Below are 14,586 nucleotides of genomic sequence, written 5' to 3'. Positions count from 1 at the left end.
TTTGGTAGCACAGTTGGTATTGGGCAGCACTTATTCTTTTAATATACAGTTGTGCTGGAAAGAATTTACTGCCACAATGCCACAAACAATGTTTATAACAATCAATGGCATGATTGTCCAAGGTTTACACCCCCTCCCTTCAGCAAACTGGAAGGTGAACAGGGTATCTGTGCGGCCATTTAATGTAGCTAATTGAGACGCATCATCTGAGTTAGCACTACTGTATGCTTTCAGCGATTTCCTCTGTGTTTTCCCATCGACTTCTTGCCAACGGGGGTGCTTATCCGAGGTGTTATAATACTCACTGCACTTTAAAGCCATCAACGTCTTCATTCTGGTCACCGGAGCTGTCAGTCTTCCTTAACGCAGAGTTGTCAGACAGTCTTGAACACCAGCCCTTACAGGAAGTTACTTTAGTTTTGGTACAAGCTTATTTGTGAGTGGCTTCTTCATGCAATAACTCAATAAATAAAGACAACATCAACACCATACATGTAACACAATCAAGTGCAGTGGCAATACAAAGACTGGCCTGAATCTACAGCAAGTGGACAATGCATATTCACAGTTGTCACCTTTGAGTGTTCAGTTCCAGGTGACCCCAGCTACACCGCTGCCCTCCAGAGATGAAATGCAAATTCCACATGACTTACCCAACTTCCAGCGCTACAGTCCTGCTTTTTGAAATGCCCTTCCCACCCCCAGACCCCCAACCTCTCCTGCAATAAATACATAAGGCGCACTTGACCCAAAGGCTGTGGACTGGTGTGAGAGAGGGCATCTCACTCATGTGTCTTTTCGTTGGGGTCGGTGCATGCTCAGTGTGCCGATGCATGGGGGGTACGGGGGGGGGGGAACAGACCTCGGTCGTTTCTCCTCTCACTTTCCCGGCGGTGGTTGCCAGGCAGTTATCATACAGTTGCTGTGACGATTGCAGTGACTGTGGCTCGCTCCCCCCTCTCCCTCTCTCTCTCTCCCTCCCTCTGCCTCCGATTCAGAAGCAGAGCATCCAAACCTGCATCCGCGTCTTCGCAGATTCAGATTCCAGTAGTAGTTTTTGCGTTTTTTTTTTCTTTTTGTCTGCTCTCCCCATTTTCTCTCTTTCTCTCGCTCCATCCGTGTCGGCACTGCATTTGAATGCCTGCTGCTCGTATCTCTTGGCTGGCTGGCATCTGCCGTATACAGCACCTGGGTTGGTTGTGGTGAGCGGCGGCGGGGCTGGTCTAGGGGGGCATCATGACCACAGCAAAGGAGCCAAATGCGCCGGCGAAAACAGCCCACCAGCAAGAACAGGTACCTGCTTTTTGTTTGGATGGTTTCCAGTGATGCTATGCTTTTAAATGTAGGCTGCGGTGCTGTGCTTTACATTGCATTGATGGCTTATTACGATGTTAAAATGTATATACATGCACCGTGGATGTGTTTAAATATAACGTGGTTTGCATGCGCTCGTTTGCATGTCTGTGGAGGAAAGCAACAACCTTTCACCAGTCCCTGCGCGCTTGCAAGATTTCGGTTCCCCTTTTCTCTCCAAAGCAGCGCTCCGCTCACTTTGCAATGCTGTGCAATAACTTGCGCGTATTTAGACACGTCTATAGTGACACTGGCGTGCGTGTGTGTCATAGCGGTGGATTAGTATCATGTCTGTTGGTGTGGTTGAGAACTTGCGAGCATTATCCAGGTTGAATTCACCGACTAGTGCAAACCCAAAGTCGGAGGTGTAAATGCGCCGTTTCACCCCCGGAATAGCGATTCTCAGTCCGGTGTGGATGCACAGGGGGGCAGAGCTGTAGTTCAGATCCAGTTCCAATATTATATTCCTCTCAAAGCGCCTCATTGTGGCTTGACTTGACTTGAGTGCCATTGCTATTCGGGCTTTGCTCAGAGAATAGAGCAATAATAAATACCAGGCTTGGCATTAGTTTGAATAGAATTGATCACAGGACAAATGTGTGCGTGTGTGTGTGTGTGTCAATACAGATAACCCATGCCAAGGATACAATATGAATTTTGTGGTTTTGTTTGCTAAGGTAATGCAATCAGTTCCTCGCTGTGGTTTGCTCATTAATCTCAGTTACAATACATCAGTTTCTGAATGAACCACATCTTGAAGAGTTTGTCATATTAGATGTAAAGGTATATTGTACATGCAGATCTCTATATTATTGAGGGACACACAGAGGTTCATTCTCAGACACGGACAGCTGTTTTAGTGGATTTTCGTTTCTAAATCATGACATGACTAAACTAACACGAAATTCATGCAAAATTAATCCAAGATATATTTTTATTCCTGTCAGTAGATGGTTCTTCTTAAAAATCCCATGTGAAAAGAATGGTCTCTGAATGTTGATAAGATGTGGGAGAATCCGAATGATCTAATGCCTTTTTAAAATGTATGCAGATCTCACCATTTTAATGTGTTTCCTAAAACATCAATGCTGAGTACACATAAGGGGATAATACTATTATAATTAATATTATTGTTATGAATTTTATTTGTACTAATAATTATTATGATGTTACAAGATTGTGCAACTATGTTACACAAGAATGTTTAACACAAAGGTAGTGAAGAGTTAATATATAAACAATAAAAAAGTTGTCTAATTGGTGTAATATAGACAGAAGAGCTGAGCACTCGTCTATCTGTAGGTGTTATTGTCATAATGAAGTCATTTGGCAGATAGCTGTAACCAAGGCGACTTGCTTGGCATTTCAAACAATGCCAGGCTCTGTTCAACACATACACACAACATGGCAAGGGCGGATCTGGACAGGCGCTGAAGCAGGTATGAATAAACAAGACCACTTCACAGGGCTGTCAGTTGACCCATTGCTGCTCCATATTTAAGATGGAGGGAAGGGGTGCCGCTCTTGGTGTCTCGTTGAGATGAAGGAGGACCCCTATAAGCGGGGGTGCCCCCTGACTGGACAGCTGTGCCCGTCCTCCGCTTCATAGGCAGCAGCCAGATCCTCCCCTCTCCCCTCTGCTCCATCCGCGGTCTTTCACGTTGTCCGCCACATCCTAGGAAGAGACGTGACTCACATCGGTGCCAGTTCATTGCAGCCTCTTCATGTGTCCCCATGCCAGCATGATTGTGCTGGAGAATCATCCTCCTGAGCAGCACATTACACACATTGCATAATGGTGGTGTTTTGTACATGCTAAATTGATGAGTGCTGCCATAGCATGTGTGTAAGTTTGTGTGTGTGGTCAGCAGCACAGTGGAAAGCACAGAAATATGTTTGACTGTTCAGCACTGAGGTATTGGCTTTGTGTGTGTGTGTGTGTGTGTGTGTGTGTATATTTGTGTGTATACATGCATTCACTTCATGCTGATGAATGAATGATCGGCGACGGCATAAAAGTAACACTGCATTTATCTGGGAAGCGACTCTGCACTTGACAGTCATTGTCTGTCCGAATTAAACATAGAACGGAGCCCGCGATGCAGCACTGGATATTAACTGCACAAAGCAGCCGTTCTTGTCATAAGAGATCCTCTGTGTCTCGCCCCAGAGATGGCATTTGTGAACCAGGGGCGATTTTTCCATTGAGCAGTCAGTGTGTACTGTAGTCTCCTTGTTTTATTTTCATACTTGAAAGCGCATGCAGTGTTAAAGGATAACAAAGGAAAAAGAAAATAATGATTCCTAATGCTGGAAACAGATTGAATTATCTCCTCTTTCCCTTTTCTGTGCAGCTGTCTAGCTGTCTTAGGAAAGCAGCAACAGGTTGAAGATCAGCACAGATTCTTAGCCATGTTGTGTGTAGCCAGTTACTGTAAGAGGGAACCTACCTATTACATTATTTTTCAAATGGAAAACTTGACAAATAGAGCAGCACAGAAGAAGGCAATGGCAACAAGTTTTGATTGTAGTGTCTCTAAGGACGATGAGAGACCTGCAGCTTTGTGGAAACCCCACTACCCACAGTACGAACCTTGGTTGCAGTTTCTACTTCAGCTTAATGAGAGAACTCCTGCAAATCAAATCTGAGCAAAATTGACATGAATAAGCCTGGGGTACAGATAATTGTTATATCAAATGCCACACACATCCTTAACACCTCTGCTTGAGGCACAGATTGGTTGCTATAGTCCACAGTTTTCTGGTTGATATCTGGGCATTTCCATTGGATGACTTTTGTTCAGGGTTCTCCATGGAGTGGTGCCCAGTTGGCTGAGTACCTGCTGGGTTGAGTGCATTTGTCTGGAGTCTCCCTGGTGTGCACTGAGGCCGTCCTGTTCGGCACCCTGAGTGTGTCTAGATCCTGCGCTCGGTAAATAACAAGACGGCCGTCCAGAATAATGACTTCCATGTGTAGAAATCAATGCCATTTTATTCAGTTCCACATGTGTAAAGAGTGCCATGGATAAGCGGGCTCCAACACTGAAGATGGTCATGTGAGCGTCTGCAGCCTTTGCAAATCGCACTTCTTTGCCCTTTTTTTTTGTCCAGTTGAATTCAATGAATGATATTGATTCCTACGTTGTGAAGTTGGCAGCTTGGTCATTTTCATCCATGCAGATTGTAAATTACATTGACTCGATCTGGCTTATCGAGTGTACACAGCTGTTCTTCACCACCTGCTGGAAGAGGGTTTGAAGGCATTGTAATATCAACACGCTCTGTGATTGCAGGTCTTCCAGGCAGAGTTCACCTATTGTTCACTTCCCATGGGTGCCAGACTTGCCAGCTCTTAACTGCGTGTTTATGAATGTTTTAGTGACATCAGATAATAGCACTACTATACTTATTTGTGCATTTAGTTTTGTGGTGGCACAGTCTTGTTCTGGGAAATGCAATGGGATGTCATTTGATATGAATTGCGCTTTACAAATAACACTGATGAAGGTGACAGACATGATTGCTCGGCAGTGTGTGTCGCCATCTTGTCTCCGGCCTCTGTGTTGGGGAATGCAAATAGCAACATAACTTGAAAGTCCAACCTTTGTCCAAAAAGGAAAAAAACACAAATCACCTGGCACACAATGGAGTGCTATTGGGGTGCTATTCTAACCCAGGAGTTTAAAATGCAGTGTTAGTTATCCACCAGTGCATTGTAGTGCGAGTTCCCACTCCCGCAGCATTGTCTCTCCCTGTGTTGCCCACGGGGTAATGAGATACGATCAGACTCGCAGAAAGCAGAGCCAGTGGGGGTGTAATGGGCAAGGCACGCAGTTTCACATTCATTCAGGCTTTTCCGAGGATCACACTTAGAAAGTGACCTGTGAAAGTGAATATATCTATATAGCTGATGAAGTATCGTCTCACTCTCACTTAGTATTTAAGCTCAGAGTGATGAAGTTAGAACTGTAGTGCTCTTGAAGTTGAAGGGAAGCAACTGTGTGTTTACAAGAAAGAGCCCCAGACATTTAATATCTGAACAGCCTCTAACCGGCAGGACAGCCTTCTGGGGGGGGCAGTAAATTGTGCAATCCCACTGTAGGATCATTGGAGAGACCAGTGCATCATATAAAAGCACACACTTTCAAAGTAGAAAAACACAAGAAAGTTTGTTTAATTGGACAATCCAGAACTTCGTAGCACCAGGTCACAGGTCAGGTAAGTCTCTAATCTGTTCACTAGGTTAATTCAGGGTTTCTCTCTTGTTGATTTCTCATGAAATACTGAAGCCCATGCTCGCACTCCCAGCACACGCAGAATTAATTTAATCGGGATCTCAAGTGGAATGTGAGAAATTCTCAGTCGATCTTGACAGATATTTTTTTCCCCCTGTAAAGCATTCTGAAGATAGCATGAATGCTTTTCCCATTACTTTAGGCAGAGATCATTTGGTTTATGATGACGCATAGGCCAAGCAAATGCCTATTCCACTGAAGCCCTGCTCCGAATGCGCGTCGTTGAACCTCTGCACAAGATGGGGGGAAAAAAGGAGGGTTAAACAAGTAGATATGAATGAAAGCCTCCTTCCTCTTTACCACCTTACTTCTTCCACCCCCCCATGCCATGTAATTAAGTGCATATGACCTCATATCTGCCGTTTAAAGCAGTGGATTGAGACCCTTCCACACCTGGGGTTAATTACAATGTGTTTAATCATATAATTCATGAATTACAGTTCAAAACCAGACCAATCACCTCTGCCATGCTTAAGATTTCACATTTCTGATAAATATATTATCCTTGAAGGCTAATTTGCTTACAGACCACTTTCCTGTGTACAGCGCTTTATTACCTCCCATTACCTTTTGTTAGCTTTAATTGAGATTCCCCAGCATACCTGCGATTGCTCCAAATGTCGTGGTGATTGTAATTTTGGCGGTAGGTTTGATTTTAATTATCAGTGACCCGGCGTCTGGATTCTCCTGCGATTTAATCGTTCGCTTTGTCTTCCCAGCATTAAATACAGCCGAAATACTCGGTCGGTTGATATCTTTTGGCCACAGAGAGAGACGCGGTTAGCTTCTTTGAATGCCAGTTTCACACAAATAAAAAAAATACATTAAGAGGGAGATGCTCTGCTCCCCACGCTGGCGGATATGTATTTTTCTCTCGTCCGGATTGAAATCTATCTTATTGCGGGTGTTGCCTCTAAATGGCTTACTGGTCACAGTGACAGGCGATGATTGTGAGAGTGATGGTTGGTGTGCGTTCTCCTTTGTTTGTCTTCCGTTCATTGTGGATTGATCTCCAGTGCGAAGTATTCTTCAGATAGAAAGCTTCCCGTGAAGTCTAGCTGTTGGTGTATCCCCAATCAGCTGTGAATTTGATCTGAAGCACCTCCGGTCTGTGGGAACATCAGCGGCCTTCTATGTTTTTATTCCACATGGATGGTCAGTTGCTGGAAAAGAGTGCGCCGCAAATTACATTTCGAATTCGGTGGCAAGAACAGAAATAGCCTCTTTTGTGAGCCACGAGTCATTCACACACAGATGAAAAACAACCAGACTGACGATCTCAAGTGCTCTGGAGTTGGACGGTAACGTTTTCCTGTGTCACGGGCTCACAGGGGTACACACAGTAATGAGGACGTGTAATCTGGGTACAGTTCTAGTGTTCCCCGCTGCAGTGTTGTTCTTCAGTAAAATAATGTCTCATTCAGGTTTTTGTTATGTGTTGCACCAATGCAATCCTCCAGTGTTGCAGCCTGGACTAATAATTATATTGATAATAATGAAAAAGATCAGATTCAAGAGAATTATATATATCTGAGACCAGAAAGTGAACAAAATCCTCAGACCTGATGCTTCAGCTTGACCTCTTGAGTAATGTAATTCCTGAGTCTTTTTGTTGTATTTTTGTTCTGTGGATTAGATGTAAAAACATGTGAAAGTGTTGGTAAAATTCCTGTTTTGTGGTGGCGTTACTCGAAGATGTTGTACACGCTGTACTCACAGGAGATATTAAACGCAAAGAACGACCTCAAACGCTTGCATCTCTCCGGCTTCGGCAATCTGTTGAAGTACTTTTTAATTTTAATTGCAAAATCCACAAGTGCAGTGTCGCAAAAAAAAAAATAAGTTGTTTGAAATTGGGTCAATTCAATTACTGCTGAAGTAGCGACTTATCTCTTTCCAGGATTTCAAACCTCCCTTTCTTCCAGAGAGGGAATGTACTCCGCGTCTGGGAGCCGCTTCGTTTGTGTGCATTGTTTTGGCTTATAGACCTGAAACAATTAACACCAGTCTCGGTGGAAGGAAACATATTGTGTAGTGATGCTCTCGTCTTGGCTGGCGCACACGTCTTGATTGAAGTGCGCGTCTCCATACAATCCCCCAAATCTGAACCCGCAGTTGGAAGAGTAGCATTCAGCTGTATTGTCAAGTGTTATTTGTGTTGAATCGCACCATAAACACTCATGTGTGATGCATTCCTCTTGAGTGTATCTTTTTTAATTACCCAATTGTGTTGCTTAAGACCAGAATGGTGATCAAATAGTTTGACTTAGATCAGGAAATTGGAACTAGAACCAAACATAGACGCTTGTGACATTTTAATGTGCCTAAAACAGCCTCACCAAACTGTGAAAAGGGGCTTTTCTCCTTTTTATTGTAATAGTTGGGTCTTAACAGCTGTCCATAAACCACAATCGTACTTCAATCTGTGTGTCAGTGGTGTATAAATCCTTAAGTGAGTGTGTAAATCTTGTTTAATGTGCCCTGTGTCTCAGGACCTCCCCATTACCATTCCAGTCGAGTGTTACTGGCCTACTGGGAAGAGAGCTAGTCTGCTAGTTTCTGTGGGCGAGACTGACTCCCAGAGAGCCTTTTCCAGCACACGAGCTTAGATCTTCCTGCCAGTCTGCATATCAAACTGCACCGCTTTACCGTTAGCCCACATTACATATGCACCCTCTACAGTAGTGTGCGATTATATTGATCCTGTCCCCTCTCTCTCCCACACACACACACATCTCTATATATAGACATCCATATTTTCTACAGTTGGGATGTCTGCTCTGCTACCCAAAGGAAGTCGTGTCTCTCTCGTCTCTGTCCTTGCAAGGCGTGTAACGTTACCCGCTGCTATTTTTGCTGGCCGCAGAAACACACTCACTGGCACACAAGCTGAGGAAACAGACGGCCTTGTTTGTTGTGTTAAAAGGCATTGTGTGTCTTTTGTCTGTGAGGTGACTCAGATCCCATCAGCTGGCTTGCACGATGACAACACCTGTCTTGCACTGACACCAATACCTCACTGCAGTTGTGCAGATGCCGAATGTCCCTGTATTGTCCTCGACGAGATCTACTTGGACTCGTTTTTTTAATTATTAATATAAAAATATAACTGATATATTTTCTTTCCTTTTCATTTAATTTTCGTCCTTAATGCTGTAGTCTGTTTTGCAGATTCTCTTGTGTCCGTTACCTAGAAAGAAGGGAAATACTCCTTTATCAACCTAAGAATACCCAGTAAGTATTCCAGTTATAACACCGTTAGATTTTAATTGTCATAATTTATTAAAAGGCCATCGACATCCCTCAGACAAAGACAAACACCTCCCTTTGCTTCTCCGGCTGGCACTTACGGCCCGATCCCACTGTTTAATTTACCCGGATTGATGTGCATCTCGACTCTTTAGCAGCTTTGTCTCTATTTGCTGAATGTGCAGCCAGGATGTGTAGCTTCTTCCCATTTACATCTGATGATTCAACCAAATCCATTTCTTAAAATGATTTATGAACAGCAGGACTGCACCTCCGCCTGTACTGTGTAGGCTCACATCGGGTTCATGTGAGCTAATCGATTTCTGTGTAGAACGTATACCACTGAAAACGGCATATATTAACCAGGCTTGTGAGTAGATAATATGGGAATGGAAAAACAGTACTTCACTGTCTACCAGATGTTTCAAAGCTCTTCCTGTTGATCTCTCATGTTGAACCCCAAGTTCATGTTGTGTGATCTATAAACATTACTCCAAATCAGTTCCATTACCTCTCTAAACATCTGCTGTTCTGCAAAGGTGTATTGTCAAACACTCTCTCAAGCAAAAACATACAACATCCAAAAAGGGTTTAGAAGAACATGTTTGCATTTCGCCCTTGTATTTGTTGTTGTTTTTCTGGTCTCTGTATTGGATTGGCTTTGTGCTTCGATGCTGCAGACTCGAATCAATTAAGGGGATCTGACAGCTTATTTTGTCCACGGTGCTGCTTTAATTGATACACACAGTAGATCTTCCCTGTGAATTCCAGCCTTTTCGTAGCCTTTTAATTTTGCTCCAGGGACGGGTCTCTGAGAAGGAAGGGGAATGGGTCTGTCTGTGTCCTGTTATAACTGCCTCCCATTTTGCTTTGCTGGTCTTGGTGGTGGTGGTGGTGCCTCAGCGAAGTCCCCTGTTAATGATCAAATTCGCAGGGTTTTATAAAGGCACACCACTGTGACTCATGCACCTGATTCCTGTAATCTGCGAGAGGAGCGCTGACGCGCCAGAGCCGGGGGCGAGGGGATGCATTTTCTACACCGTGAATTCCAATGAAACAGCCGAGGATGCACACATGCCTGTTGTGTGGCAGGCTCTGGCTGAGACCTCTGTGATGTCTGTGTCTGGGTGGACGTGAAAGCAGATTCAAGAGAACACACTTCCCCCCAGACCCCTCATTCAGGCTGTAACTCACACATTGCTTTTGTCAGATCTAAGCAACTCAATGCCATGCTGGGCCTGGGCAGTACTTGGTTGGGAAAGCAGATTGGTGACATGGTACAGTAGCTTATTATTGATTATCTTTGGAAGCTGGGGAGCTCTGTAAGTCCCCATCACCCCCCAGTCCACTCAGCTATGAAGGAGAACCCAGCTGGTGATGCACAGGTTTCACACAATGGATGACTGACTAAAATAGATCAAACTGTTGGCCTAGGAAACATACAAGGATCAAATGTTTCTACCATATGCGAAAAAATTTGTTTGTTCTGGATGGGCTCAGTCTTGGTCTGTTTGTAAGGGTACACTGATGGGGAATGATTACGTGAACAACATTGTTGAACTCTTGGGTGTTTTTAAAATGGTGCCCAAAGCTCTTGGTCAGTCCAAGAAAGCCTTGCCAATGAAGATGAGTGACAATACTAGAGGTTTACGTGTGTTAAAGTACTTCTAATGAGTGTCAATCACATCAATTGGTGGCGCTACACTAACGATTTAGGTGTGCTACACAAGGCTGAGTGCTCTTAAACGTCTGGAAGATTGTTAATCCCAATGAATTGAAATGACTGCTTTAATCTCGAGTTTTTAATAGAGGAATGACAGATACAGTGGGGGAAAAAAGTATTTGATCCCCTGCTGATTTTGTACGTTTGCCCACTGACAAAGAAATGATCAGTCTATAATTTTAATGGTAGGTGTATTTTAACAGTGAGAGACAGAATAACAACAAAAAAATCCAGAAAAATGCATTTCAAAAAAGTTATAAATTGATTTGCATGTTAATGAGGGAAATAAGTATTTGACCCCTTCGACTTAGTACTTGGTGGCAAAACCCTTGCATCTCAGGAGGGATTTTGTCCCTCTCCTCTTTGCAGATCCCCTCCAAGTCATTAAGGTTTCGAGGCTGACGTTTGGCAACTCGAACCTTCAGCTCCCTCCACAGATTTTCTATGGGATTAAGGTCTGGAGACTGGCTAGGTCACTCCAGGACCTTAATGTGCTTCTTCTTGAGCCACTCCTTTGTTGCCTTGGCTGTGTGTTTTGGGTCTTTGTCATGCTGGAATACCCATCCACGACCCATTTTCAATGCCCTGGCTGAGGGAAGGAGGTTCTCACCCAAGATTTGACGGTACATGGCCCCGTCCATCGTTCCTTTGATGCAGTGGAGTTGTCCTGTCCCCTTAGCAGAAAAACACCCCCAAAACTTAATGTTTCTACCTCCATGTTTGACGGTGGGGATGGTGTTCTCGGGGTCATTCCTCCTCCTCCAAACACGGCGAGTTGAGTTGATACCAAAGAGCTCGATTTTGGTCTCATCTGACCACAACACTTTCACCCAGTTCTCCTCTGAATCGTTCAGATGTTGGCAAACTTCAGATGGGCCTGTACATGTGCTTTTTGAGCAGGGGGACCTTGCGTATTGTGTTACCAATTGTTTACTTGGTGACTATGGTCCCACCTGCCTTGAGATCATTAACAAGATCCTCCCGTGTAGTTCTGGGCTGATTCCTCACCGTTCTCATGATGATTGAAACTCCACGAGGTGAGATCTTGCATGGAGCCCCAGACCGAGGGAGACTGACAGTTATGTTGTGTTTCTTCCATTTGCGAATAATCGCACCACCTGTTGTCACCTTCTCACCAAGCTGCTTGGCGATGGTCTTGTAGCCCATTCCAGCCTTGTGTAGGTCTACAATCTTGTCCCTGACATCCTTGGACAGCTCTTTGGTCTTGGCCATGGTGGAGAGTTTGGAATCTGATTGATTGATTGCTTCTGTGGACAGGTGTCTTTTATACAGGTAACGAGCTGAGATTAGGAGCACTCCCTTTAAAATGTTCAAAATCAGCAGGGGATCAAATACTTTTTTCCCTCACTGTATCAATGGTTTGGTGCTAACGATAAGCCTTGGATTTGAAGGATTTTGCCCCGATGTAGTTTGTTTTGTGTACGCATGAAGTACAGTTTGAAATCTGCAATGATGATGAAGGTAGGTTTTAAAGAGGGCCAACGCAATAACTGAATTGCTCGCTTCTGATTTCATATCATTTTTGTGAAATCTGCCCGTTGTCAAAATTGAATGGATTAAATTATTTAATTTATTTTCACATAAAATAAATAAAATAAAAAATAAAAAAACAGGAAGTGTCAGGCAGGAGATGCACAGAAAAGGAACTGAACAATGGTATCAAACTGGATTAACAGACTGATATGGATTTGAGATTTGGACTGGCAACTATTGTGTTCAGTTTTCAGTGTTTAGTTTAGGCTCGAGAGGAGCTAGGGTTGTGTTTTGAGCACCCACTCACTGTGTATAAATAAAAAGCACTGTCTGCACCCCCTTTTTTAACTTAGTGTGAGGTCTTGAAGGTGATTGCTAATACCTGAGCTAATGAAGGATTGCTATTACAAGGGGGTGGACACAGTTTTAATTGTTTAATACATTTTCTACCAAAGGTGAACATTCTGAAAGGGGGTGTAGACTTTCTGTAGGCATTGTGTAAGTGTGTGTGTGTGTGTGTTTGGGGGAGTAATCCTGTTTATGAATGCCATTTAGTACTTACTTGTGTAATGAAGCTTTTATGTAAGATACAGAGATATAGGACACACACACATTTAAATAGAGGTTTTTCTACCTTTCATTCATTTACACAAGAGTACACTCCCGTTTTATCAGCTGATATCAGTTTATTATAACTCACTGGCAAGATGACAGTGGTATTAATTGAACAGTCAGTCACAAAGTCACATCTTCAGTGGGCCATTAAACCTCATGCAAGCTATCTGTGGGAGAAAGTGAAAATATGTTGCTTGCATATATGATTTCCTGTTGTGTTTCATGTCAGGAGAATAAAAAAACAACAACAACCTTCTCTTGGATTAGCTGAGATTGCGAAGCATGAAAAGGCACCCGTGCTGTGGATGAGACAGAGAGTGGCCTGGGGGGCATCAGGGGGGCTGGCAGATTCTTAATCTACTCTTGTCAGTGGAAAACTAGAGTCAGTGGGAAGAAAATCCTACGGCAGGACAGTAACTATGGTGACACAACCACAGCAGCAGTGAGAACCTTGCGTGTTGGTCCACAAAAGAGAAAAGAAAAATAACAAAACTGAAAATGTTTTTTTTAAGATATCTATGGGCAACTAGAATTGACCATTTTTCTCTGTGTTTTATGTGTTGCTGTACACGTGGCCAACTGCCTCCTATTGGAGGACTGGTTTTAAAAGCTTGTCTTCTCTCACTACTTTCTTTGAATCCCATTTAGTCGTTTTTATGCTGAAAGTTAGGTGCTTCCACTTGCAAGAGTATGGTTTAAAATGGTTTGTTTTTAAATGCTGGTATAGAGTTTGGTTTGGTCAGCATATCTTCCTGCCAGCTACAAACAAATACATCCACGTTAACGCTTTGTTAATATCCTAGGGATGGGGGGAATGACGAGATTACAAAAAAGAGTTTTTACAGTAGTAATGAATCAGAAAATAAAAAGGCGAAATGATCAGATCATGCCGGAGGATTGCACGAGCGTGTGAGGATGCATTGTGTGAAATGCTGTTGACAGGGGGTGACATCTATAATTGTGTTATTCTAATCTGTTTACCAGGCATGACAGCCAGGGCGAAACAAAACCGAGAATTTCATTCGAATGGAGGCACAGAGCAATCTTGGCTGACCAATCGGACAGCCGCGTTCTTGCTATCCTGTAACGCGAAAGAGCTGATCCGAGTATTATGATTTATCCTTGGATTTGTTTCGTATATGTATATAAAAACAAAAAGGTAGGGTTAAACAGATACAGATTGTCAAAAATCTCCATTTAACTAAGGCTAATGGAAGTTTTGCAGTTGTTCTTTCGGCACATGTTTTATAAACTATGTTCTACTTTTACACCTGGCAGTTAGTATTATTCTTTCTAAAATGTTGAAATCTAAATGTCGTTGAAATGCACATTGCACAGAAAAATGACAGATTATTTGAGTGATTGTGTGAGATGTCATTCTGCACTTCCTGTGGTAGATGGAAATCAGATTCTACTTGTCAAGATGTAGGAGTTTGGAAATGTAACTTCTCATTTGGTTTTTTATGGAAACTATATTTATTTATTTCCCCCTCTACAATTTCGACTGTATTAGAATGAATGTAATTCCTTCTGATCAGTCCTGCATGGCACCAACAGTCTTGAGAGGTTGGATATATTGAAACTACAGTAAACTGCACAGGGAAGAGTTTAGCTTCTTCCCCAATCTTTTTTTTTTTGTGGGGGAGGATGATTTTATTCATTATTTTTGTCCAGGAAGTGCTGAAGTCCTCTCTGTCACTTGTGCTCGGTGGGGAAGGGTTAAACTAACAAAGTTTAATGTCTGATGGGGATTTTTGCAGAGTGACAAGTTTAAATTACACTCTTAATGGGGACATTTTTTAATAATGTTCCTCTGCTTCATTTGAAGTCACACTGATCCATTTTAATCTGCCTCAC

General features: G+C 43.1%; 1 protein-coding gene across 1 annotated transcript in view; it reads left to right on the top strand.

Annotated features, from left to right (window-relative positions):
* Nucleotides 1-960: 960 nt before the first annotated feature.
* dpp6a (dipeptidyl-peptidase 6a) overlaps nt 961-14,586 on the top strand; it is a 131,795-nt gene continuing 118,169 nt past the window's right edge. Inside the window, exon 1 of the mRNA XM_066688218.1 lies at nt 961-1,293. Within this exon, the coding sequence (XP_066544315.1) occupies nt 1,237-1,293 (57 nt within the window). The 5' untranslated portion in view covers nt 961-1,236. The remainder of the gene's footprint in view (nt 1,294-14,586) is intronic.

The sequence above is a fragment of the Amia ocellicauda genome, chromosome 2 (genome assembly GCF_036373705.1).
Source record: "Amia ocellicauda isolate fAmiCal2 chromosome 2, fAmiCal2.hap1, whole genome shotgun sequence".
Lineage (NCBI taxonomy): Eukaryota > Metazoa > Chordata > Actinopteri > Amiiformes > Amiidae > Amia > Amia ocellicauda.
Note: the sequence above shows the minus strand (reverse complement) of the source record. Positions and strands in the feature narration are given on the sequence as shown.